We start from the raw sequence: 26,381 nt of genomic DNA, 5'->3' as shown, positions 1-26,381 counted from the left end.
ATGTAACTTGTTAATATACAAAAACACTATTGTGTTTGTAGTATCAAATGTATTGGAAATCAATCACATTAAATAGAATATAATATTTTAAAATCAGATCATTGAACTTCCATCCAACGCAGCCAATTGTACAACTCAATTTCAACATTTAACATAAACATATAGATTACAGTTGTGGAGAGTGACATACACACACACACACACAATGGGTCTGCCTCATCTTTCCAGTGGTTTTTGAAACGTGGCGGGATTCGGACAGATGGCATCGTGCGGCGCTCCCGCGGGTGAGCTCTGCAGCGGGCACGCAATGGAAACCCCTGAGTGGGTGCAACAGTGCGGGTGGGGAGCAGGGCCGGGCCGGGCCGGGCCGGGCAGGGGGCCATGTCCACCCCCTTTCTGCCGCCGCAGTCATGGGTAGGCAGGCTGCCGGTGCCCAGACGCGCCACGAACTTTGCTCCATGATTTTTTTCGGTGCACTGCTTGTGGATGAATCTGCAATCGCACGAACTGATATGTCATGTCGCTGATTCCGATGCGAGGAGGACCAGCTCTGTGGCAGCACGCAGCATCAGGAAGCAGCAGCATTGTTTCGAGAGGCGTTTTCCGAGAGGGCCGTTGAATTTACTTATCCTACAGCCGTCAGAGCAAAACTGGTCAAGTTATCCTGACGCCGTGGCTCGTGTCAGTCGCGTGCTTCCAGGTTGTCAGCTTGTCTTTCTCCCCCCCGCCACCACGGCGTCACTTACACTGCTCACCCCTTTCACCGCGCTCGGATCTTCACCTCTAGTGCCATTTACTTTCACCGTTTCCCTGTTCAGTACCCTCTTCTCATTTCTGGGTTCCTTGGTTAGGAACGGATAATCGCAGCGCCTGGTAGCTGTGGGGTCTCATGAAACGTGAGTGCAGGTCAGAGCGAGCGAGCGAGTGAGCGAGAGAGCGAGAGAGAGAGCAAGAGGGATTGTTAAATGATCGATCTGTATTTATGAGAACTTGTTTGTGCGCTGGTTGGGTGATGGAATCTGGGGACTGGTGATCAACAGCGGCATGTGCGTGATTAGGGCAAGAAATAGAATCCGAACGAGAGAGAGAGCTGGGGTAGAGCTGGAATTCATCTTCGAGGGTCCCCCCTCTTCTAGAATATAAAACTGTTAGTCGAGTAGGGGTGGGAGAGAGCCTAGTAACCGGCGGGGGGGGTTTTGTTAAATAGTTTACTCGCAGAGGCAGGGATGAAAACGTCACCTGTAGGTTGGGAGGCGGTCTATTTCGGGTGCTGCTGTGGTCATGTCGCATACAGCTCCTGAACCTACGGGTGTGCAAGTGTCAAGGGAATTTTAGAAGCTTCGTGTGCTGGTTTCATGTATGGATTACTCTGGAATGAGTGACGGGAGGCTTTTCTGACGAACTTGTTCCCCCCCCCCCCCCCCCCCCCCACGCAGATCCAGCAGCAAAGCAAGGCGCCAGGAGGATTGGTGAGGAAGAGACTCAATAGCTTGTGTTCAAGCTGGCTCTGTGCGTCTCGCCACGAGAGTGTGATGTACGCAAGAATTCCATTGGGATTGGTTGTGAATTCATTGATTCCTTTGGTGACGAACGACTTTCCTTGAGAGGGTTCGGGCCAGTTGCGCCCTCCCGTCGACTCTTCGTTTGTCGCTAGAAGTATTGTTCTCCGAACCGGAAGGAGCCGTGTTGGCGGGTGGAGGTGGGAGCCTCGGAGCTTCTCAATTTCCGTACGTGTGAGCAAGGAGCTTCTCGGTAGGTGGAGGTCACATCCTGTCGGAAGCTGGACTGGGAGAGCGTGTATGGAGGCAAGGAGACTAACTCCTGTGTTGAGGAGTTTCTCCTTCTTCGTGCGTTCCGAGAGACGTGTTGTGATGCGATGAAGCAACTGCTGCTGAAGCCCGCGTAATGTAATTACGAAGAGGGTGGGATCGGCTGTTTATTGCAGGTGTGCATCCGTTTACTTGGTTTTGTTGGGGTGGTTTCCCTTAATCATGGCCAATTCGTATTACAAATTTGGTCGGTCATTTCAGAACGAGCTGGGTCTAGTCCTTACTCACAGAGATTCTGTGAGATGATAGTGAGAGTTTCGGTAGGGATGCACTGATAGTCCTCTTTCGGTATTCAGGAGGGTTTTTGTTTGCGCTTCTCAGATGCTACTGTTTCGAAGTGCTTAGATTTTATGCCAATACTCGTACGGGGTGGGAGATGTACACCTTTAATGTCATCGTAGGTGTAGTTGCAGTTGGTTGTTCTGATAGAAGCTAACGTGTATGAGCGATTTTCATAGAAGTTTCGATTTTTTTGATTTCGTCATCCGAGATTTTTAGGAGTTACTTTCTGGTGTTGTCATGCGCACCTGAAAATTGGCTATGGCCTTACACAGGAATAGTTGGTTATTAGTAGTTAGATTAGAAGTGGTTTAATACGATAGATTATAGTGCAGATGCGAAGTGAGTGAATGCTGATAGGCGTGAACTTCTCATGTTTCGCCAGCTGGCTGTGTCCTTTCGAAAGCAGTGTAAGGGGCCATTTTCTAGTCTGTGTTCCTGTCCAGGAAAGTCTTATATTAGCCCAGGAGTTTCGAGAAATTGTTAAATTCAAAATCCTCGGGCCTAGTTGATTCCTAAATCTTAATCGACGTTGGTGCGCCGTGCTTGGATGATTCGCTTGGCATTAAATTCAGGCTCATTTTTTTATATTTCTTACACAACGTGCCGCATCTGAATGGGAAGCTCTGATCTGGCACTAAGTTCGCAAGGTGAACTGGAGCAGTATTCGATTACGAGTGCGCAAGGGCTGATTTAGTTAAAATCTCCTACAGCTGGAGGACAGCTAGAGAAAGAACCCTATTAGGCGTGTGTTTTTATTTTATTTTATTTTTTATCGTTTTGTCTCCACTCGTGGATGTGAAATTGATGATACTTGACTGGGTGCAGGGTGCACGTCGGTGTATCGATTACGATCGTTGGAGCAGTATCCGTGCCATTGAATTGGGCGGAATCTTTGTATTTCACTCGCTGCGCTTCATGCTCGGCTTCACGGCAGTGAAAAATCAGAGATCTAAGCCTGATCACGAATGGTTATAGTCCCTGCTAAATTGTTTTTTGCTGAAGCGAATCTTCTGTATGTGGAGCTGCGATTGCAAGAATTTATTGAAGTGCAAAAAATTAGCACAACTTGTGTCATCGATTGATTCTCAGGAGCCCCGTGGAGGTCTGCCATTATGGGTTCGGGAAGGAGCAGCTTGGATAGTCTCAAAAGAACTGGAAGGACGCTGTTCTTCCTTGTAAGCATGTTCGGATCACTGCTCGTGTCATCTGGTCCCATTCTCGTGTCCATCTTGGATATCAGCATCGTCTTCTCCGCTTTCACCTGCTGTTCGTCTTGCTTTTCATTCCGAGCTGACTGGGCAACGTACAGTTTTAGGGGTTCTCTTGTCGACATCCCTCTCCTATCATTGGGTCGTTCCCTCGCTGCTCTGTGTAAGCATCCCTCTCTGTGCGCTCAACCCCGTATCCCTTTTAATATTCATGTTGCTTGATCTGTATCATTTTGAGTTTCCATTTGCATTCTCCTCGCATGTTCAATGTGACTCTTTCTCACGCTCAAGTTGAATTGCAGGCGCGTATGCCGTTTGCGGTGTTCCAAGCCTCTGCCATGGTCCTTACTTGGGAATCGCTATCGTTTCGGGGATTGGTACCACCGTGTTTCTGTCAGTCAAGGCCTCTATGTACGAAAACTTCTATGCCTCTACAGGAGCTCCTATGTCAGTAGGCGAAAGAGGACACAAAATGGGACTTCCGTTGCTCTTGGTATCATCAGCTGTATTCGCATTATTGCACATTTTCGTAGCTTGTAAGGCAAGGTGTCAGGCTCGTCGCAAGCTGTGTTTCGACAAGATTGATTTGGATGGGGTAAGTAACGGTTGTAAACTCTTCTATTTTGATAGTTGTGCAGGGTTTTTGTTATTTCCGAGTCTCTTCCCAGTGACACAGTTACAGGTGCTTGTCTTAATAGAAACAAGGAAGTGTGCGCGTCTTGTACACCTATCCCTTAAATATAGGTTCTGATTGTCATGCTGTGTCTCCAACAGGTCTCGACCAGCAAACTCTCAATGAACGGGTACCAGCGTATTTCTCGAGTCTCCTCTCCCAAATTTCTCCGGAGAACTGATTTGGAGAGCAATATGTCCCCGAAGTCACCGCAGGAAGATGACAATGATTTGCCAGCTCATCTACTTGCAGATTACGATAGTCAATTTGTGGATGTGAAAGGGCTTGTTGTACATTATAAATTTATCGATGGCAGTGCATTTAGTCAAATTCCCTTGGGCAATAGTTACGAAGCACATGAAGTGTCTCAGTACACACGGAGTTCTTCTAAAAACTCACCCAGTTATTCGTCCATCCGGAACCCTCTCATCTGGACTTCTATTAGTGGACCTCTGCATACACCGCTTTTGAGCGGTTATGCAGGTGAAAACAACTTTTCAACATCCAGATCCTCATCATGGTCGAACGCTGGACCAGCGCTGAATGGATGGCCCGCGATCATGCAGCAGACTCATAATGCGCCAGTAGTTATGCCCTCCACCCCAACAAGCAATGTGAATAACGACTTCCACGGGAAAAAATCTGCGGTTGTTTTTATTCATGGTTTTGGTGGTGGGGTATTTTCATGGAGGCACGTCATGGGCACCGTTGCTAGGGAGGTTGGTTGTATGGTTGTGGCCTTTGATCGACCTGGATGGGGATTGACCACTCGCCCTCGAAGAACTGAGTGGGAGCCGAAAGGACTACCGAATCCCTACGAATTACAGACACAGGTATTCAAGTTGCTCCTTGTGAATGCAGCGTACTCTTCTCTCACCAGGAATGTTCCATCTGACTTGAACCTTGAAAGCAGGCCACGTTTCTTACGTAATATTTCATTCTGCATCCAGGTTGAATTGCTCAATGCCTTCTGCAAGGAGTTGGGGCTCACCTCGGTCATCCTAGTTGGTCATTCTGACGGTGGCTTGCTTGCGCTGATGGCTGCTGCTCAGTCTTCGAAGTCGAGAGATTCCACGCAGGTTTGATTCGAAAGACCAATTTAAACACATTCTCTTACGTTCTCGCTTGTTTTGGGTTCTCTACCTAGCTATCCATACTGTAAGTTAGAGACGAAAATTAAATTTTAACAGCATCATCATCAGAAAGCTGTAATGGTTCTTTCTCATGTTTCTCATGTTATGAATCCGCAGGTGGAAGTGAAGGGATTGGTTCTGGTGGGCGTCAGTCTTGCAAGAGAGGTTGTTCCATCCTTTGCTCGAGTTTTGTTGCATACAACCCTCGGGCGTCACATGCTGAGGTCGCTTCTGCGATCAGAAATCGCGCAAGTTACCACTCGCCGTGCCTGGCATGATGCATCGAAGCTTACTTCAGAAACTATAGATCTCTATAAGGTTAGACCTGTTTTTCTGAGTGATTCTCGTAGCGCATTGACCGACCTTTTAAAACCACTTTTCAATTTGTCGAACCTTTTGGGTGATATCTTGTTGGTTGAGTCATCTTGTTAATTGTAGTTTTGATTTTTTGTTGCAGGCCCCACTGCGCGTTGAAAATTGGGATAAGGCCCTGTCAGAGGTCAGCAAGGCCACCATGGGGTTGCCCACCTCAAGTGCAGCTGAGTTAGTGCGATGCGTAGAAAATCTGCCTGCTTTGGTTGTGGTAGGGATCCAAGACAATATGGTGCCCATAAAATCTGCCCAGTCTTTGACATCTCAGCTTCCAAGCTCGGTATGTTCCATGACATGTTCGTTGTCGTCGCGTGGTTTTTTGCGTAGTACTGTGGTAGGATACCCTTCATTTTATAAATCTCCCACTTCAGTTCGATCTTGACTGGTTTCCTGGTGTTCTACAGAGGTTTGTGGCAATACCCAATTGTGGACATTTGCCGCATGAAGAATGTCCAGGTGCTTTGCTTTCAGCAATAATTCCATTTGTGCAAATGCATCTTGGCAAAGGTGCAGTTCTTTCAAATTCGAGATCAGGGTTGACCTATCCCGATCCATGCAGTGATAGGACAAACTCATCGTCAGATACTTTCAGGTAAAAGAGTGGGCTTCACGATTTTGTAGCTAGTAGCAGGTGAAGTAGCAGTCATTTAGGGATCCTTCCAATGATGCCAAGCCTTGTCCTCTATGATTATTCGACTGGGCTATGTCTTTCCCCATTCCATTGAGTAGTTCATATTCAGGAGTGTTAGATGTTGTAGTGTTGCCTTATTCCTATGACGTAATCCTGGCCATCCTCAACGTTCTGAGGGGAGTGCTTTCACGGCTGCCTGAGATGCAGTCCACCAGCTTGTACATTAGTAGTGTAATTTAGCAGCAACCATTCAGCAATGAAGGTTTATTTGCGTAGTAGCTGCAATCTCTACCAATGACCCAATTACTTCCTGTATCATGTTACTGATCAGAGAGTAAAATCAAAACACTGGAGCAGATTTGAATGTTGAACAACGGGTGTATGTTCTCTGTAAAGTCAACGACTGTCTGTAAAACGTGCCTATCAAACATCTTTCATTCAGCACCATAACATTATCCACGTTTCTCAACACATTAATTCAAGTATTCAGTTCTCCCAGCGCAAGTTCTATGGAATCCCCGACTTCGGGCGCTGAGCCCAACCGTTCTACACCACGCGTTGCTTTTGTGAGTTGTCACCTCAGAGCCTCTACTTTGCCTTTTAGGTAGATGGACCAGAAGGATCTGAGCTGACAAACTTTATGGTCATTTTCTACAATACCGACTGAGTCTTAAACCCATTGTGGAGCCAAGCTGCTTAATACAAGGTGGCAATACTGTCCTAATGGCGGTGTAATTATCTCCAGAAAAAGGTAGTCTAACTCATTCACGCGAGAAAGAGGTTCCTTTCTGTCTTTACTCTGATCCAATCAGTTGCGGAGTGCGGACGCGAAGGTGGGCGGATTGTGAGGGAAGCTGATAAGTAGTTACATTTCGATAGGGTTTTTCCAGGGTTTGGTGCGCTTCCAGAGACAGGGAAGTAGAGAATGGAAGGGGCAGACCTTGAGGGTGCCAACACTTTTGACCGTATGGCAGAAAGCTGGTTCTGGAAGGAAAGCTTCCGTAACAAAGTTCGGTACGACGCTGATTTGTCCTGCAGGAAAGTGTTCTGAATGCCCCAACTGATAAGCGTGCCCACGGTTCATGCCTGGTGTCTGTTAACTTGGTGGGATATGCACTTCGAGATGGCTCGATTTCAACCTGGGTTGCAATTTCAAGGGACTTTTCAACATTCTCAAATTCTTTTCAGCCTAATTCTCATGTTAAAAATAAACAAAAGGAGAAAAAACATAATATATCCACTACTGACGTCACACGACCTCGTTCAAAGTCGTCGGATTCCATAGCAAGATAATACCACTGTGCTCTCAATCTTCTTCATCCCGTTGTCGACATAGAAATCTCACAATCAGTTGAAACTTCTGTCATAGTGCACCCTCGTGTTTGACCGTATCAAGATCCCAAAATGCCTCATGCATCATCGTCTCCTCATGGAAAAACTATCACAAGAAAAACGAGCATCGATACACTTGACTCAACTGTAGAACAACCGGACAAGACACGAAATTCTTTGTTGGTTATTTTTAAGCTATTGCATTCAACCTGTGTAAGTTTATTTATTTATTTATTTATTTATTTTTGGTGAATCAGCTCCTTCAGTATTGATGCATGTGACAGGCCAGCCTCAGGTTTGAGCTTCAATTTCCACTGTTTGTGAGGCACCTGTTTGTGAGGATTCTGTCCTTATTGACACGAACAAGCTTGAATTTTATGCTCATTGATAAGTTGCCTCAATTTTGGGATAGGTGTGGGAAGATTTTCATCGACTTTATTGTGTTTATTCTTTTTCTATGTTGGAGGTGTTGATTGAGAAAAAACACACTTTTATTCTGCTTTGTCATGTATATCTTCTGAGAATATCTTTTATCTCTTATTTTGTTCCTTTCACATCTAAAAATATATTTCGAAAACTTTGATGTCATTTTGCAGACTAAGATCTACAGAAGTCTATTATCCTAAAAAGAAAATACTAATAGGTTTGCTCTTGGTTCAATATTGTCACTTACTTTACTACTTCTATTATTAGCTGTTGATCTTGATTTCAATATATTCCTTCATTCTATTAGAAACATTATTAAATATTTAATTTTACATAAACTACAACAATAGCTGTAAACTGTGGACATGGTCATTTTTTTGTGGTCGTGATCTCTTTGTATGTTGCAATCTCAGGCTTATGATATCATTTGTATTGAAGAAGAAAAATCAGATGGATCTCAAAGGTATTCTCAGTTTTTTAAATTACACATTTCTATTTAAGCATAATGAAAGTGTTTCAAGGCCATATTTAAAAATATATAATGATCATAAGTAGAATTTGATGCCAGCAACAATAGATGAACAAATTATATTAAGATTTAGTGATTGGAGTACAATTATTGGGATCTACTTTTACGTAACAATGTAGAATTGTTTCTTAAGATTACGTATGGAATAAATATTTCTATAAAATACATATTCAAATTTTGATTTTTAAACTTGTTATATGAACAAATTTGACTTTGAATTTTGACTTTTGCATTAGTCTTAACATTATATCACAAATGTCTTCTACCAAGTATTATTTAATGCATTTGTAATTTTTCTCTAGTATATTTAAGTTGAAGATAATTCTGCAATAAGTTTTGACAAAAAAATAAATAAATTTTAGTGTATGTATATATATATATATATATATATATTAGAACTGATTTGATTTATTTATTTTGATTATGGTGTTATATAATATACAGTAGAAAAGTACTATATTTATGTAATATTTAATTATTATATGTCTTTATAGATCATATATATATATATATATATATATACATACAATTACCAACATCACATGCATACTATGCATGCCCTCAAGCTGTACTATTTGTAATATATCTTCATCTATGTGACATTTCATAAGATTTGCCACAATTTTATTTTTTTTGATAATATATTTCAAGAAAAAAAAAATCATTGACCAAATTCATGAACTTTTCTTAAAAACCAAAAATAATTACTATGATATTTTTATGTTTTAAAATAAAATCTGTAAAATCTATATTACATGACATATTCATAAAAATATAATCATGTTTTTTTAAACTCAATTTATTGATTTTAAATATAATGAAGATGTAATAAAATATGAGAAAGTATATTGCTAGAATAGAAGTTTAATGAAGCAAGCACAAATGAGCTCCCTACCCAACCATAAAAGCTTTAAGAGAACTAATTGCTAGAAATGAATCTCTTTCCCAAGATCTTACATAACATAATTCCATGGTCTAATGACATGAAATTTTTAGTGGAAATACACTAACAATTAGTCCAACTATTAACATGTGGGTATTTTACTTTTTAGGCTATATTATGGCTTAGTAAGGTACCACAGCTATGATGGTTACAATAGCTATTTAACTATGTGTTGACTAATGTTCATGATGTACAACTAGTTATCAACTGTTTACATACTGTCTAATAAGAATTAACCATATATGTGTTTTTTACTAGTAATTTTATAAAATTTATTTAAATTATCAAACTTCTTTAATTATATAAGTCAATATTTTTTATGCTTTTAAATTTAATATTAACTTTCAATTACAATTAGCAACTTGATGTTAACTTCAATCATTTCAATATAATTGAAGTATTTTTATAATTAAACTTGTGCATATTATTTTATTAATAAAAGCTTGTATATACATATATTAAAATAAAATTTAACTTGATTACATTAGTAAAAAAAGTAAATTTCCATTATTGAATTAGTAATAGGCACATCTAATCTTACTTGATTTGTAATTATAAACAAAAGACAACATAGGATTGTATGCAAATCCATTTCTTTAAATCAAACATATAAAAATCCATTGATATAATTAGACAACAAATGAACTTGTACTATGTGTCACGTGGGTGAAATCATCTTCTAAATAATCATCCACAGCATGACATTTAGGCAATGAACTAGATCATACTCTTATTTATTAATATACCCTAAAACATCGTTGAAACCTTGAAGAATTATTTATGATACTTGTATTAGGTGAGAACAAAACAAAGTAAGAGATTTTGGAAACAATGTCAAGTGCAAATAATGATTCATGTGCCTCTTTTCCTCTATTGGGTATCAAATATAAAACCCTAAAATCACAAGACAATCAAGCAAGCCAAAAAAAACTTTGAACCTACCTAATTCCTCAATTGGGATGAACAGCCATTTAGGATAGTTCCATCCATCCATCCATCCATCCCACAAGACATGCTCTCTACCAGGAGCTCACCACATATCCTGTCCAACTCAAAGCCCATGAAAATGCCGCATCGTTTCAACAATAATAATATCGGCTAATCGTGTCGGTAGGTCTGGGCCAAAGGCAGCACCTTTAACATTCGCTTCCTGGGTTTGGCGCTCTGAGTAATTACAAGCCTAGTCTTGGACCAGGTAAGTGTTTGGTTTTTCGATTTTTTTGGTTTTTTTTCTTCTGTTTTTCTAGTTTTATGATGGATACTGCGTTGTATTGCGGGGTGTCTGGAGTTCCAGGTGAGCGATGTGAGATGACTTTCAGGGTTGTGGAGGATTATGTCTGCAGGCCTGAGTGGGAGCTCGTCAATATGTGCGTATATCTCAAGCTTGCGTGAATTGCATCACGAGACATTTGCATGATGTGTGGGGGGTGTGTTGAGCTGATGAATTGCAGTTACTTGAGCAGATTGCGGTCTTCGCATCGAGCAGCGGAGGAGACCGGCAGAGTGTAAGTCTTACACAATCTAGAGAATGCAGCTGTGATCATACTCAGCAATAAGCCTCTGCCACAAATTTGAATCCTCTCGTTTCCGCCACAGAGATCACCTCACGTTCTCTCCTCCTCTCAACCTGCATACCGCTGCTAGAATCAGGAAGTGATCAATAAAACAAGATATCTGCGACGTAAAGTCAATTAGCCCGAGATCGACTGTGTTCCGCAGAATTTGGAGATCTGAATGATATTGTTACTTATGCCCTAAAATTCGATATTTCTCGAGCGACATGCGTTGAAAAACATCTGTCCGATGCAAGAATTGCTTTTTTTCGACTTATGAGCCTCGTTAAGCCACCAGGAGGAACTGGTGTTGTTACAAGTTCAGTTGGTGATCTTATGTCGTGCATAAGAGCAGCGTGGTTTTTAGTTTTCACACATAATGCTCCGGCCTAAACTATGTTGTAGGATGTGGTTTCGAGCGATGAAGATGTAGGTGCTGAACCTTAAGAGAAGTGGCTTTAGCTTCGTAGTGTAGGGAGCCCCAAAATGTAATCACCGGAAATTCATAAGAAGCCGCAAGAACCCATCTGCAAAAGTACTTAGGAGCGCATTGCGGTCATCCATAACATGGCTTGTACCCGAAGTGGAGGCTCGATTACACTGGACTCGACGATCGTGCTGCCTATGCTAACTGTGAAAGTAGAGGCTGGTTTCTCTGTACAACTTCTCAAGGATAAGTCTATCAAGGAAGAGATCAACCTTGATAGACTTATCATAATGTGAAAAACCTCAAAAGCAAGGTACTAAAAGTTTTCGTTGAAAGTACTGAGAGTTCGATCTCATCGTAGGAGGCAGCCCGTGCAACTTCAACAGCAACAACTGCCACACACGCACTGAACTGGAAGGCTAGCACTCAAATATGTTCCTCGAGTTCACACGCACTGTCACAGACATCCGTGAGCTGATCATTAACTTGCTGGAATGAGAAGGAAGATGGGTCACAAGTAAGACCAAGTTTTCAAATAAATCTCTAGCAGCTAACTTTTTGAGACTAGTTCTTGATGTGTGATCCTCTTCCACAATCATTCTTTTGATGTTGCTGGCACATTGAGATTAAAGTTGATGTCAGTAGGTGTGAATCTCTCAACTCCTGTAATCGCGATCGAGTCTGAGCTCTTTCTGATCCTCTCGTAGAATTTTGCAGCTATCAACTGAGCAGGGTTCTGCAACGATAACTTATCAAGCTGTTATAACTCTTGCCATTTCATTCTGGCGTCTTTTTATTCATTGTAACTTGTACAAAACCTTCTGGTATCGTGAACCATGTTCTTGATACTGAAATGAAAGACTCGCCCTATCTGTTTCATTTCTGCTGCACAAAGGTAAGTTTTGATGATACGAGTTTCTGTCGTATACATCGACACTTGAAGACCTCAATGGGACCCTAAACCCTTGCTTTATCTAATCTCAGAAAATTACAGGTATCATGCGGCAGTGTTTGGGGTTATAGGTCACGAGGTGATGATTATTACGATCTAAATCTCAACAAAAGCTGTGTGAACTAGTTCTCAGAGCTGAATGAGAAACATGCTGCTGGATCAATCTGCTGTTATCGGCATTGCCACTTGGTCTTATCAACCAATTCTCAAGATTGGACATCTCATGGGGTACCTTCAGATCAAGCATTTTGTGTGACCTTTTTATTTTTATTTTTATATGTGGTCCTATTTGCAAGCGTGAAAACAGGGAATCATCTATCTATTTTATGATCCAAAGAAGCGATTCAGGAGGTACATTGTTCACACTGTTTATGTGTATATTTGGCACAATCGAGTGTTGGTACTGAGCATCACATCGCCTGTATATCCTTAGTTGATTTCCACCAAAACGTGTTTCAGAGCATGTGGGAGGGCGCACTCAAGCATGTGAAGCTGACCACAATGTGCCTGGCCCCTGACCATCCTTGCAAACCAAGTTCCAAGACTTGACAGCTACACCAAATTTGGGTTTACGGATTCGATTGCACATACATACATTGATGGAATAGAGTGTATTGTTTAAGTGTATTACAATTTCGGTCTTCAGGGGAGAATTGTATGATTACTTTTGATACGACTGGATGCCTTTGGCTTCCTTTGGAGTGCTACGGAATAATAGAAGATTCATGAACGGTAGACTTCATAGTCAATCCCCATGATATAAGTTGAATAGTAACTGTTCTTCTCAACTAAGTCTTCTGCTTCGTAATTTACTACACTCCACATTGATATTCCCTTAGCTGTACCGACTTAGCTCGTATCTATTCATAGACATAGCCCAGAGAATTAACATTACTATTAGCGAATCTCTGACCAATGATTTACTCCAACTTGTCTTCGCAGGTCTAACAAATATCCGAAGTCCAGCACTGCCTCACAAGGAAGCGGTTTCGACTCATAAATTTCTGGCTTCTTGTCACTGAAAAGAATCCCATTCTTTTGGCGTTTTCGAGGGGAGAATTGCATGGTGGCTCAGGGTTACGGTAATTGAGACAAAATTAGACGAAAGTCATAGCTCCACGCAGCATCCAATGTAGACCTTTTTTTGTATTGATTGCATACCATTTCAATGTATGAATACCCGACGCAACGGTGACTCAACTCTTGTTACGCTTGTGTACTGTTCCACCAAAGGAAGCAAATGAAAATTTGGTGCGTAAGGGAAGTGGTTGTGTGAGGAGCAGGGAGACGTTTTGTCATAAAGACAACGCCATCTGGCCCATGCCATTCCAAAGACAGTTCAAGAGTTTGAGGCTGGGAGATACAGAGTTCATTAGTTCAAAAAGAATGTAAACATACCCAGTATCATCGCTGGTGTCTCTGAACAATCTGATCGTTGTGGTCTCTGAATTATGTCACTTAATCAGCATTTGCTAATTTGATCCATCCGACCAACGATGTTAGATTTCCAGGAAAACAAAGAGTAAGCCACGGTCGCGCACACTGAAAGATAGACAAAAAAACGAGTAGCAACACTTGGTTTTAAGAGAGGTTGCAGACTTGTCCAACACATGTACAGAATTCATTTCTAGACTCCAATAAGTGACGCCTGTACTATGACAGAAGTTCAGAATTGACGTGAACTAAATTAAACTGAATAGACTCAGACCTGTCAAGAGAAGCATGTCGGCTTCTATACCTCAAGAGCAGCCAATCGCCACCATAAAGATACTCAAAGAGGGTACTCAGCTAAAAGATAGATGATCCAAGTTTGACCATCGAATGCAGCTCCCCCAGAAATTGATACCGCACCACGAAATTACACACCAGAAAACCCTTCAGTAACCTTGTCCCCAGGCATCCGCTGCCTTGCTTCCACATACGACGAAGGAAACCACCCTGCTTGACCTTTGCACTCTCCCTCCGACCAACCAGATGGAGCAACTTGACGCACTACAACGAAATCTCCAACGGATAATGAAAGTTCCCCGTGGCTCTCTGCCTCAAACGGATGAGTTACTTCTGCAATGAAATAATTCCTTGTTTGACTGCGTTTGGTTTGAACCGCATCGCCTATATCTGCATCCACAAAAGTAGGAGTTTTGACAGTCGTTCCAGAGGATGGTACGCTTGCCTCACTGTGTTGCAGTTCAGATACTAAATGATCTTGAAGCTGGTCCAGTATCTCGGCAGCTCGTTGATGATATGCCTGCTCGGCATGTACCAGTGCAATGATGCGCTGCAGCGTAAGACGCTGCTGTTGAGCTTCTACAGCAGTCATTGCAGATGCTGCTTCCTTTCCCAAAACTGCCATTGACGATGAGAGTTCCTGCATCTTTGTTTCAGCAACTTGCAGCTTCACGACATTCTCGAGACCACCTGCATCTTTAGTTCTCCTCTTGCTGACCTCGCTGGCTTGAGTTTCTGCTTCTTGACGTAAGCGGTCATAACGCTGTGTCAATTGCCTAGCATCTTCCAGAGGTGCGCCATTGACCATGGCCCTCAAAGGATCTGCCACCTGCGTGCTTAAGACCCGGTGCATAGAATCCCGCTCCTTCTCCATCTGGATTTTGGCCGTGCCATATTGCAAAGAGGCTTTAGAAAGAGCACCACCCACCCCTACACCCTCAGTTCCATATTTTTTACATTCGTCTGCAAGCTTGTTTGCAACTTCTAGTTGCTTGCTACCTGTACTAACAATCCCTTCGACACCTCTTACCAACTCTCTCTGGAAATGTTTTGCAGCCCTGGTAGAAGCGTATAACTTCTCAAGTTGCTGGTGCCTTTGTGATTCAGCCTCATCGATGATCACATCACTGCCAGATCCATGCCCCCCTAACTGCTTTAGAACAGCATGTTGTTGCTTGACAACCTGTTCGCGAAGTTTATTGGCGCTTTTCCTGAACATATCCATGTTTTGTTGTGGATTACAAACAATGTGATCACAATTACCACCCTGGCCGTCGCACCTGCTCCATTGCAAACAAAACCAGTTCAATCAATGCGTGTTAAGACCTTTTAAAGATCTGCACAAGTGATGGTTGCGAATTTTAAAATAGTTATGCATCTAGTCTTTAAAGTTTAAGCAGATCACATTTGTAAGTATATTCCTGACCCAGTACAAAAAGAATGATCCAAGAAATGAGTTGATTTTCGAACGAAAAAACAAATGCATGAATGAATGAATAAATGAAAAGATTTTCCTCTTAGATGTGCAGGCAAGTCATTCAGAAAAACTCACCAGTCCTAAAGTCTGCACATGTCAACCCTACGCACTTTTCCTCCGCGTCAATCTGGCCATATGAACCACGAGCAGCTCTTCGTTAAGTAATTTCACTTGTAGAACTCAGATCTGGCAAGCAAGTCAGAATTGCTTGAGCGACGGAAAAATCAATACAATCGCATGCAGGACAGCCTAAGCTAGATGCATTTAAAAGACCTCAAAGTCTTGCAAGTGCCTAACCATGCGATGAGACGATAAGGCTTTGGAACCAATGGCTCACAAATTTGAAACGCAGATCCACTACACTGCAAGCGAGATATACTTCCACAAACCAACAACTACGAAATCCAAGGTTGAACACTTAAACTGATGAACGTTGCACCTATAGAACAGCTCCCCGCAAGAAAAAAAAATGCCTTCTTCTAGCATCTTCCAAATGCCAGTCCAAACTACCTGAAGCTAAACGCTGCTGCATTCTGCACAAACGTGACTCAACCATTCTCGACGATGAGTGCGCCAACCGGGTGACGGAGCAGGGTTCAAATCTGCAAACAATCGTACCACCAAAGGAAAGACCGGCACGGACCCACCTTGTACCAACAACGACCCACAACGTCGAATGCAAATCCCCGTCGCCCCAAAACCCTGAAAGAAAGAATCAACGAATCCCGCGCTCGCACGTGAGCTTCCCACGCACGATCACGCAACCCAGGCAAGCGGAGGCAGGGGAGCACGTCTCAACTTACAAGGAAGGTGGGAGGCGATCGGACGGAGTCGCGAATGCGGAGCAGGGAACGAGGACGCAATGCGCTACCCGCCGACGCAGCGTGCGAGCACGGGAAATGGAGGGGGGGACGGGCTCCGAGACCAGGGATTTGGCTATGGCTGTGGCGAGGTGCGACGCTGCAACGCAGTGACGACGACCAGTCTGCGAGTTTGGGCGACGGGGCCCAGTGTCCATTATTTGGCCGGGCTGGGCTGGGCCTCTGTAAGTGTGAGTCGTCCCCCTATCCAGTGCCATCTCGTATTATTTCGAATCGTCAGTGTCCGGCGCCATTTTCTACCAGCCATTCCATCTTCTCCCAAGTTCCCCACTGCCCAATGTTTGTATATACATATCAAGGGTTTCTTTTTCATCAGCTCTAATAACCAACTAAGATACATGTGTATAAGTGGTGATAGATATCAGTATGTTTATTGCATAAGTGAAACTTTAGATTGAGATGTGAAAAAAATTGTGTTCTAATTATGTTTTAGATTCTAAAATTATGATTTAATTATGTTCTAGATTTTTTTATTTTTTAGAGAGTGGTTGTAGTTATGCAACTCTTGTATAATGTTAAAATGACTTAGGGTTTTATGAAATTGACCCACCTATCTTAACCATCATCAAAAATAAAGATATTTAGATTTATTTTTCTATTATTTTCTATTATTCTATTATTATCCACAATCAATTAAAAGCAACTATATTCATTATTATCCTAATCTTCATTATTGTTACAATCATGGAAGTCGCCTAATTTCTTACTTCTTGCAAAAATAACTACTTTTTTTTTTTTGTTTAAAAGAGAGCAAGAGATAAATCTTGATTCAATATTCTTGTCGCACCTCCCATCTCTCTCTTGTACTATGTCATGTCATGCTTTGCCTTAAGCCTATGTTGTGTGTCACTTTTCTTGCCTTATCAACCTTATGGTCTTATTATCAATTCTTTAGGTTAATATTTCAATATAACATAATATGCATGTTGAGCAAAGCATTCTAAAAAGAGTCAAGGTTTTTTCCTTTGTTTATATATCCAAAGTTCATTCCACTTAGCCATTATAGTTCATGATATGAGTTGTGATTCTAAGCATGAATGACTCAATTCCAATATTAGAGACAAAGAAGGTACTGCATGTCATTATACTTGTCTAATACCTTCTATGTCTATTTTGTCTCTATCTAATAATGTCAAAGATCATCAACACAATATAAGTGCTAATAGAGACAACTTAGTGTCACGGCCATAATCATGTAAGCTAATAATTACATATAGAAATAGGTAGAAGTAAGTAAAAGTAGATAAAAGTAAGTTAATTCTATAATATTTAATATAGAAGCTTCTTAGAAACTTCCTAGACACTGCTTTGACTTCATAGGTGTCTTTAATTGACTTTTTGGATTAGAAACGTGATCAACAAGTTGGCCATGTGCCACACATGTTGTTAGCTTGAAGATCAAGCTAACTATGTGGTCCACACGTAGAAAAACTTGCCTTGTAAGTCAAGGCATGTGTCCTACAAAGTCAACACATATTGGAGGTCCTATAGAACGTCGCCACGTAGCCTCTAGTTAGATAGTATATATAGAGACAAGAGTGAAGGCTTCTTCACTCTTGTCAACTCCTTTCTTGCTTCTAGTCTAGTTTCAAGGGTCTCTAGTTTTTTTGTCTTTTGGCAATAGCCATTCTAGTTTCTCTTTTCAATATACATACTTATTATTCATATTTTGTTACTTTTCTTTGAGTGAAGGCTTACTTGTCTAAACTGTTTTTTCATCGAGTTCTTGTCCTTGACAGATTGACAAGAGTGTACTTATAATATCAGAGCTTTGTTTTTCTTGAGTAAGAGTGGATTACCCCTTTCTCTTGACAAGACATAAGCGTATTAGAAGTTTGCGGATTACCCACTTCTAAACTGATATTGTTCTTAGTATCTTCTTTGTTATCAAGTGTTTCTTTTCTTTTATCTTGAGCAGTATCAAACAAATTTTTCTTCTTAGTGTCATTATGGCAGAGCTTGTTGAAATGAAGAGTGCAATGGTACAAATGCAAGAGCAAATGAGAGAGTTAATGCTTGCGATGCATCAACTCAATTCACCAACACATGAAAGAACAAGAATAGCAGAAAGTGGGGATATAGAGATGATCGGAGCTGCTTCAACATCTACAATAAATCACGTTCCTTCTCCAATTGTACAACACCCTATAAGCACTAGAGAACCAAGAATTGCCTTACCCGAGAAATTTGATGGTACGAGATTAAAGTTTCGAGGGTTCATCAATCAAGTACAATTGGCAATTGAACTTCAACCGCAAAGCTATCCAACTCCAGGATCACAAGTCAGGTTTATTGGCACTCTACTTTCTGGTTCTGTATTATCGTGGTTTTCGTCTTTTCTTGAACAACAAAATCCAATATTGGACAATTTGGAAGCTTTTTTGGCGGAGTTTCGATCTATGTATGGTGAACACGATGCAACTCGTGTTGCAACAAATAAGATCTAAATTCTGCGACAAGAAAATCGCTCAGTAACAGTATATGCTTCACAATTTCGACAACTTGCAATTGACATCAAGTGGGATGATGCTGCACTCATCAGTCAATTTCTTTATGGATTGCAATACGAAGTAAAGAAATTGATGCTCAACTTACTTGATCCTCAAACTTTGAGTCAAGCAATCGATTTTGCGGTAAAATGTGATAATCGACTTTTTGAATTTCGATCCGAGAATCATTCACGGAAACCTCAACGTTATTACTCAATGGCAACATCAACATCTTTGCCAAACGTACATTCGGAAGTAGAAGACATGCAAATTGACGTGGTACGTTTTAAACCCCTAATTGAGCAAGAAAAGATTCGTCGTCGTCAAGAAGGATTATGTTTATATTGCGGAGAACCTAAGCACACTGCTCAACATTGTCCAAAGAAACGACGCAACTATAAAATGAGGGGTACGACGGTCAAAGAAGACAACATGTCGAAAAATGGATTCGTCCAGCTACAATAGGGACTGTGCAGCTGGAACCTCGTACAATTCCTAATGAAGGTCCTATCCTCTCCTCAGAACCCTCTCCTTGTTTTATAATAGACTTATATTTAGGACCTAAGAATTACAAAGCCTCTGCTTTATTAGATTCGGGAGCCTCAGCATGTTTTTTAGATGAACAATTTGTTAAAAGTCGTAAAATACCCTTTGTACAGAAACCTAAACCAGTACATGTAGAAGTCATAGATGGTCGTCCCTTGTCTTCTGGAGATGTCACTCATGAAACTCATCCTATAAAAGTAACAATAGACGGTCATGATAGCTACATAGCTTTTAACATAATTAAATCCCCGTCCAATCCAATTATTTTAGGTTTATCCTGGCTAGAAAAATATAACCCTCGAATAGATTGGAATTCACGTAAACTTGACTTTTTCCAGAGCGTTATTAATAGTTCTACCAACCAAGTAAAAAATTATAAGTCTAGTATAGTAAAACCCGTACTGATAGGTGCAAAAGCATTTATACATGCAGCAAAAGAAGGTTCAACTTTTGCTATTTATGCTGCACCTATTTCTGAAAACGTAAAGACTTCAAGTGGCATTCCAAGTCAATATCAGGAGTATCAAGACGTTTTTGAGAAAAAGAATGCAGATATTCTTCCTGAGCATCGCCCATATGATTGTTCAATCGACCTCAAAGAAGGAACTCAGCCACCATTTGGACCAATTTACAGTTTATCGCAAGATGAGATGGCTGAACTCAAGACATATATTGACGAGAATTTAGAGAAGAATTTCATACGCCATTCAAAATTTCCAGAAGGAGCTCCAATTCTATTCGTAAAGAAAAAAGATGGATCTTTACGAATGTGTGTTGATTATCGAGGACTCAACAAGATCACAATCAAGAACAGGTATCTATTACCTTTGATATCAGGACTCCTTGACCAGTTGAATCAAGCTAAGATCTATACAAAAATAGATCTAAGAGGAGCATATAATCTAGTACGGATCAAAGAAGGAGATGAATGGAAGACTGCGTTTCGAACCAGGTATGGATATTTCGAATATAATGTCATGCCCTTTGGACTCACGAATGCACCAGCTGCTTTTCAACATCTCATGAATGATGTATTTCGTGAATTCTTAGACAATTTTGTCGTCTGCTATCTAGACGATATCCTGATCTATTCTAAGAACGTCGAAGAACATGAAATATATGTTCGTCAAGTATTACAAAAACTTAGAGATGCAGGATTGTACGCCAAGATGGAAAAGTGTGTATTTCACACTACTCAAGTTGATTTTTTAGGATACATCATTTCAAATGATGGTCTCATTGTCACGGCCATAATCATATAAGCTAATAATTACATATAGAAATAGGTAGAAGTAAGTAAAAGTAGATAAAAGTAAGTTAATTGTATAATATTTAATATAGAAGCTTCCTAGAAACTTCCTAGACGCTGCTTTGACTTCATAGGTGTCTTTAATTGACTTTTTGGATTAGAAACGTGGTCAACAAGTTGGCCATGTGCCACACATGTTGTTAGCTTGAAGATCAAGCTAACTATGTGGCCCACACGTAGGAAAACTTGCCTTGTAAGTCAAGGCATGTGTCCTACAAAGTCAACACATATTGGAGGTCCTATAGAACGTCGCCACGTAGCCCCTAGTTAGATAGTATATATAGAGACAAGAATGAAGGCTTCTTCACTCTTGTCAACTCCTTTCTTGCTTCTAGTCTAGTTTCAAGGGTCTCTAGTTTTCTTGTATTTTGGCAATAGCCATTCCAGTTTCTTTCTTAATATACATATTTCTATTTTGTCCTATTTCTTTTTTGAGAAAAGTCTCACTTACTCTTTAGCTTTCATCGAGTTCTTGTCCTTGACAGATTGACAAGAGTACACTTACAATATCAGAGCTTTGTCTTTTCTTGATTAAGAGTGGATTACCCCTTTTTCTTGATAAGACATAAGCGCATTAGAAGTTGCGGATTACCCTCTTTTAAACTGATATTGTTCTTAGTATTTTCTTTGTTATCAATTCCTCTCTTCTATTTGTTTTGAGCGTTATTAGACATCTTCTCTTTTCTAAGTGCTACTATGGCAGAGCTTGTTGAAATGAAGAGTACAATGGCACAGATGCAAGAACAATTGAGGGAGTTAATGCTTGCGATGCATCAACTCAATTTACCACCACAAGGAGCAACAAGAATGGTAGGAAGTGAAGATATAGAGATGATTGGGGCTGCTTCAACATCTGCACCAAACCATGTCCCTTCTCCCAGAATGGAACACCCTTCGAGTGTTAGAGAACCGAGAGTTGCCTTGCCCGAGAAGTTTGATGGTACCAGATCCAAGTTTCGAGGATTCATCAATCAGGTCCAACTAGTGATTGAACTTCAACCCCAGAGCTATCCAACTCCAGGGTCACAAGTTAGATTCATTGGTACACTTCTTTCAAGTTCAGCATTGTCATGGTTTTCATCTTTTCTTGAACGACGAGATCCAATATTGGATAATCTGGAGGCTTTTTTGGCGGAGTTTTGATCCATGTTTGGAGAACATGATGCAATTCGTGTTGCAACCAACAAGATCCGTATTTTGCGACAAGGCAATCGATCAGTAACATTATATGCTTCGCAATTTCGACAACTTGCAACTGATATCAAGTGGGATGATGCCGCACTTGTGAGTCAATTTCTCTACGGATTACAATATGAGATAAAGAAATTGATGCTTAATTTACCAGATCCTCAAACATTGAGTCAAGCAATTGACTTTGCTGTGAAGTGCGACAATCGACTTTTTGAATTTCGATCCGAGAGTCGCACAAGTGGGCCTCAACGTTACTACAATTCAATGGCAACACCGACGTCTCCTCAACACATACCTTCAGAAGTAGAGGATATGCAAATTGATGCGGTACATTTCAAACCTCTTACTGAACAAGAAAAGTCTCGTCGTCGACAAGAAGGATTGTGCTTATATTGTGGAGAACCTAAGCACACTGCTCAACATTGTCCAAAGAAGCGACGTAACTACAAAATGAGGAGTACGGCTGTCAAAGAAGACAGTATGTCGGAAAACGAGTACGTCCAGCTACAATAGGGACCGTGCGGCTGGAATCTTGTACAACTTCTAATGAAGGTCCTATCCTCTCCTCAGAACCATCTCCTTGTTTTATAATAGATGTGCGTTTAGGACCTAATAATTACAAAGCCTCTGCCTTGATAGATTCAGGAGCCTCAGCTTGTTTTTTAGATGAAGAATTTGCTAGATGTCATAGAATATCATTAATACAAAAAACTAAACCTGTACACGTAGAAGTCATAGATGGTCGTCCGTTGTCTTCTGGAGATGTAACTCACGAAACACTTCCTGTAGATGTAGTAATAAATGGTCATAGTAGTTGCGTAATTTTTAATATAATTAGATCTCCCTCTAATCCAATAATTTTAGGCTTATCATGGTTAGAAAAGTATAATCCTCGAATAGATTGGATTTCTCGTAAACTTGATTTTCCTCGGAGCATTAGTAACAGTTCTATTAATCAAGTAAAAAACCATGAGTCTAGTATAGTAAAACCCGCACTTATAGGTGCAAAAGCATTTATACACGCAGCAAAAGAAGGATCAACTTTTGCTATTTATGCTGCACCTATTTCTGAAAGCGTAAAGACTTCAAGTGGCATTCCAAGTCAATATCAAGATTATCAAGACGTTTTTGAGAAAAAGAATGCAGATATTCTTCCTGAGCATCGCCCATACGATTGTTCAATCGATCTCAAGGAAGGAACTCAGCCACCATTTGGACCAATTTACAGTTTATCGCAAGATGAGTTGGCTGAACTCAAGACATATATTGACGAGAATTTAGCGAAGAATTTCATACGCCATTCAAAATCTCCAGCAGGAGCTCCAATTTTATTCGTAAAGAAAAAAGATGGATCTTTACGAATGTGTGTTGACTATCGAGGACTCAACAAGATCACAATCAAGAACAGGTATCCATTACCTTTGATATCAAGACTCCTTGACCAGTTAAATCAAGCTAAGATCTATACAAAAATAGATCTAAGAGGAGCATATAATCTAGTACGGATCAAAGAAGGAGATGAATGGAAGACTGCGTTTCGAACCAGGTACGGACACTTTGAATACAATGTCATGCCTTTTGGACTCACGAATGCACCAGCTGCTTTTCAACATCTCATGAATGATGTATTTCGTGAATTCTTAGACAATTTTGTCGTCTGCTACCTAGACGATATCCTGATTTATTCTAAGAATGTTGAAGAACATGAAATACATGTTCGTCAAGTATTACAAAAACTTAGAGATGCAGGATTGTACGCCAAGATAGAAAAGTGTGCATTTCACACTACTCAAGTTGACTTTTTAGGATACATCATTTCAAATGATGGTCTTATGATGGATTCTAAGAAAGTCCAAACAATCATGGATTGGAAGATTCCAAAGACTGTAAGAGATGTCCAATGTTTCTTGGGATTTGCCAATTACTATCGGATCTTCATCAAAGACTTCTCATGAGTTGCAGCTCCACTTACACGCTTGACTAGTAAAGATAAATTCCAATGGAATCAAGAAGCGGAAGCAGCATTTGAAGCCTTGTAGACATCGTTTGTCTCTGCACCAGTCTTATATCGTGTTGACTTTACCAAGGTATTTTTTATGGAAACAGACGCATCGGATTTTGCCTTGGGTGCATTTTTATCACAAATGGGAACAGATGACAAACTTCATCCGATAGCTTTTCATTCAAGAAAATTCTCAGCAGCCGAGATCAATTATGAGATCCACGATAAAGAACTTCTTGAAATCGTGGATTCTTTTCAAGAATGGCGTCATTATCTAGAAGGTGCTTCTAGTCCAGTCACTGTGTATACAGATCACAAGAACCTCGAGTATTTCATGTCAGCACGCGTGTTGAACCGTCGTCAAGCTCGTTGGAGTATGTCTTTGTCAAGATTCGAGTTCATTATCACTTATCGGCCAGGAAAACAACAAGGTTTGTCCGATGCCCTATCTAGACGTTCTTATTTTGCACCAAAAGAAGGAGATGCAGCTTTTGAGCAACAAAGAACGGTCCTCTTGAAACCGGAGCAATTTCATCTCCGAGCAGTGAAATCAACACTGACTGTTGATTCAACTTTTCTCAAGCAAATCCAGTCCAGTATGTCCTCAGACCCTCTTGTTCATGATATCGAGAATAATTCTTCCAAGTCTCATGATTCTTCTAAGTTCGAGTTCAAGAATAATCTATTATATTTTGAAGGACGCCTATATGTTCCAGAAGGAAAAGCACGTTTGCGTGTTCTTCAAGCACGTCATGACTTTCCAGCAGCAGGTCACTTTGGATATAATAAGACTCTGGAACTCATATCAAGAGATTTTTGGTGGCCACAAATGTGGAAGTCAGTCAAAGACTTTGTACAATCATGTGATATTTTTTCAAGATCAAAAATTCCTCGACATCGACCCTACGGACTTCTTCAGCCATTACCTATACCAGAACAACCATGGTCTTCTGTTTCTATGGATTTCATCACAGATCTTCCAAACTCAAGATCTTATGATTCTATATTTGTGATAGTAGATCGTTTCACCAAGATGGCACATTTTATGCCATGTACAAAATCTATCACAGGTGAAGAAACAGCTAAGCTTTTCATTGATAATATCTATCGCTATCATGGATTACCTAAAGATATCATATCGGATAGGGGAACTCAATTTGTGTCGAGATTCTGGAGGACTCTTTTCAAGATTTTAAAAGTGGACATAAAGCTATCTTCAGCTTTCCATCCTCAAACTGATGGACAAACAGAGCGCGTAAACCAAGTCTTGGAGCAGTATTTAAGGTGTACCATCAACTACCAACAAGATGATTGGACAATCCTTCTGCCATTGGCAGAGTTTGCTTATAATAATACAGTACATTCTTCCACGCAACAAACACCTTTCTTTGCCAATTATGGCTATCATCCACGACTTGATACTTTTGATTTTTCAAAAGTTGATAATCCTGCAGCAGAAGATATGGCAAATCGGTTATCAGAGTTACATGCAATAATGAAGACACAATTGAAGGAAGCTCAAGAACGACAAAAGATAAACGCAGATCTATATCGTAAGGAGCAACCACAACTCAACGTGGGTGATAAGGTATGGCTACTTCGTCGCAATATCAAGACTACTCAACCTTGTGACAAGTTGGACTATCGTAGGCTTGGCCCCTTTTCTATTTCTGAACAGATCAACCCAGTTGCATATCGGTTACATCTACCGGAGTCAATGAAGATCCATCCTGTATTCCACGTGTCTCTTCTTGAACCATATAAGACAGTGGATATACAAGGAAGAAGACAAATGCCACCGCCTCCTATAGAAGTAGATAATAATGAAGAATTTGAGATGGAAGAGATATTAGACTCAAGGCGGCACCAAAATAAGCTGGAATATCTTGTTCATTGGCGCGGATATGATATTAGTGAACGCACATGGGAGCCATCCAGGAATCTAGCAAATGCATCAGCTAAAGTCAAAGTTTTTCATCAACAACATCCATCGAAACCAAGATGAAAATTTCTCTTATAAAAGAGACAAGATTGAGGCAAGATAACATTTAATTTCCTATCCTTGTTTGTAACTTCTTTGCATTTGTGACGCTAATTAGATGGAGAGCCAACAACCAGTGGATTCAACTCAAGAACCTTCGTTTGCTGACCTGCCGGACGAGACATTACGATTGTCACAACCTTCAAGACGACGCAATCGAGATGAAGATCTTCAAGAATGACATGTTCTTCCTCGAATAGATGGTGAGATACAACGCGTTTGATATCACGATTTGGGAAGGGACTCCCGATATTTGGTGATTTTGCTAGAGGTAGGAACAACTCCTGATGGTGTTCCAAGTATTCTATTCGAAGGAAGTTACGAAGGCCTCAACAATGATCAAATAACTGGGTGGTCTTCATGCCCTGGTATGGGACACTACCGATGGTTGAGAGGCCCTATCAATCATCTTCGAAGAGAACAGAGA

At 40.8% G+C, this 26,381-nt stretch overlaps 2 protein-coding genes and 1 long non-coding RNA gene across 13 annotated transcripts; 2 read left to right on the top strand and 1 right to left on the bottom strand.

Annotated features, from left to right (window-relative positions):
- Window positions 1-1,272: 1,272 nt before the first annotated feature.
- On the top strand, window positions 1,273-6,502 carry LOC112293643 (uncharacterized). Of its 2 annotated transcripts, none has more exons than XM_090243481.1 (8): window positions 1,273-1,945; window positions 2,937-3,482; window positions 3,622-3,914; window positions 4,094-4,825; window positions 4,943-5,071; window positions 5,243-5,443; window positions 5,583-5,777; window positions 5,902-6,502. In XM_090243481.1, exons 2-8 carry the CDS (start codon window positions 3,224-3,226, stop codon window positions 6,091-6,093), a joined length of 2,001 nt encoding a protein of 666 aa, XP_090099607.1. In that variant the 5' UTR covers window positions 1,273-1,945; window positions 2,937-3,223; the 3' UTR covers window positions 6,094-6,502. The 2 variants fall into 2 exon arrangements, with proteins under 2 accessions (XP_090099607.1, XP_090099608.1); XM_090243482.1 differs by lacking the exon at window positions 1,273-1,945 and adding an exon at window positions 1,976-2,758.
- Window positions 6,503-10,416: 3,914 nt separating this feature from the next.
- LOC112293772 (uncharacterized) lies at window positions 10,417-13,739 on the top strand. 5 transcript variants are annotated; one of them, XR_016497815.1, is made up of 3 exons: window positions 10,417-10,553; window positions 10,822-11,855; window positions 12,056-13,739. It is a non-coding gene; the product is annotated as an uncharacterized LOC112293772 (long non-coding RNA). The 5 variants fall into 5 exon arrangements; XR_016497817.1 differs by having other exon boundaries at window positions 10,822-12,518; window positions 12,750-13,739; XR_012219292.2 differs by having other exon boundaries at window positions 10,822-13,022; window positions 13,233-13,739.
- A 101-nt stretch (window positions 13,740-13,840) lies between these two features.
- On the bottom strand, window positions 13,841-16,440 carry LOC112293770 (SH3 domain-containing protein 2). Of its 6 annotated transcripts, none has more exons than XM_024543588.2 (3): window positions 16,299-16,440; window positions 15,571-15,622; window positions 13,841-15,298 (listed from the first exon to the last, which is right to left on the bottom strand). In XM_024543588.2, exon 3 carries the CDS (start codon window positions 15,241-15,243, stop codon window positions 14,149-14,151), a length of 1,095 nt encoding a protein of 364 aa, XP_024399356.1. In that variant the 5' UTR covers window positions 15,244-15,298; window positions 15,571-15,622; window positions 16,299-16,440; the 3' UTR covers window positions 13,841-14,148. The 6 variants fall into 6 exon arrangements, with proteins under 6 accessions (XP_024399356.1, XP_024399355.1, XP_024399353.1 ...); XM_024543587.3 differs by lacking the exon at window positions 16,299-16,440 and adding an exon at window positions 16,143-16,197; XM_024543585.3 differs by lacking the exon at window positions 16,299-16,440 and adding an exon at window positions 16,006-16,148 and having other exon boundaries at window positions 15,571-15,681.
- Between the last annotated feature and the right edge of the window lie 9,941 nt (window positions 16,441-26,381).

Source organism: Physcomitrium patens, chromosome 16, assembly GCF_059467195.1.
Source record: "Physcomitrium patens ecotype Gransden chromosome 16, ASM5946719v1, whole genome shotgun sequence".
NCBI classification, from domain to species: Eukaryota; Viridiplantae; Streptophyta; class Bryopsida; order Funariales; family Funariaceae; genus Physcomitrium; species Physcomitrium patens.
Note: the sequence above shows the minus strand (reverse complement) of the source record. Positions and strands in the feature narration are given on the sequence as shown.

Coding starts and splice junctions, on each gene's coding strand:
- LOC112293643 (XM_090243481.1), top strand. CDS start 3,224: ATGGGTTCGGGAAGGAGCAGCTTGGATAGTCTCAAAAGAACTGGAAGG. Junction 4,826..4,942: donor CCTACGAATTACAGACACAG/GTATTCAAGTTG, acceptor TTCTGCATCCAG/GTTGAATTGCTCAATGCCTT. Junction 5,778..5,901: donor CATCTCAGCTTCCAAGCTCG/GTATGTTCCATG, acceptor GGTGTTCTACAG/AGGTTTGTGGCAATACCCAA.
- LOC112293770 (XM_024543588.2), bottom strand. CDS start 15,243: ATGGATATGTTCAGGAAAAGCGCCAATAAACTTCGCGAACAGGTTGTC.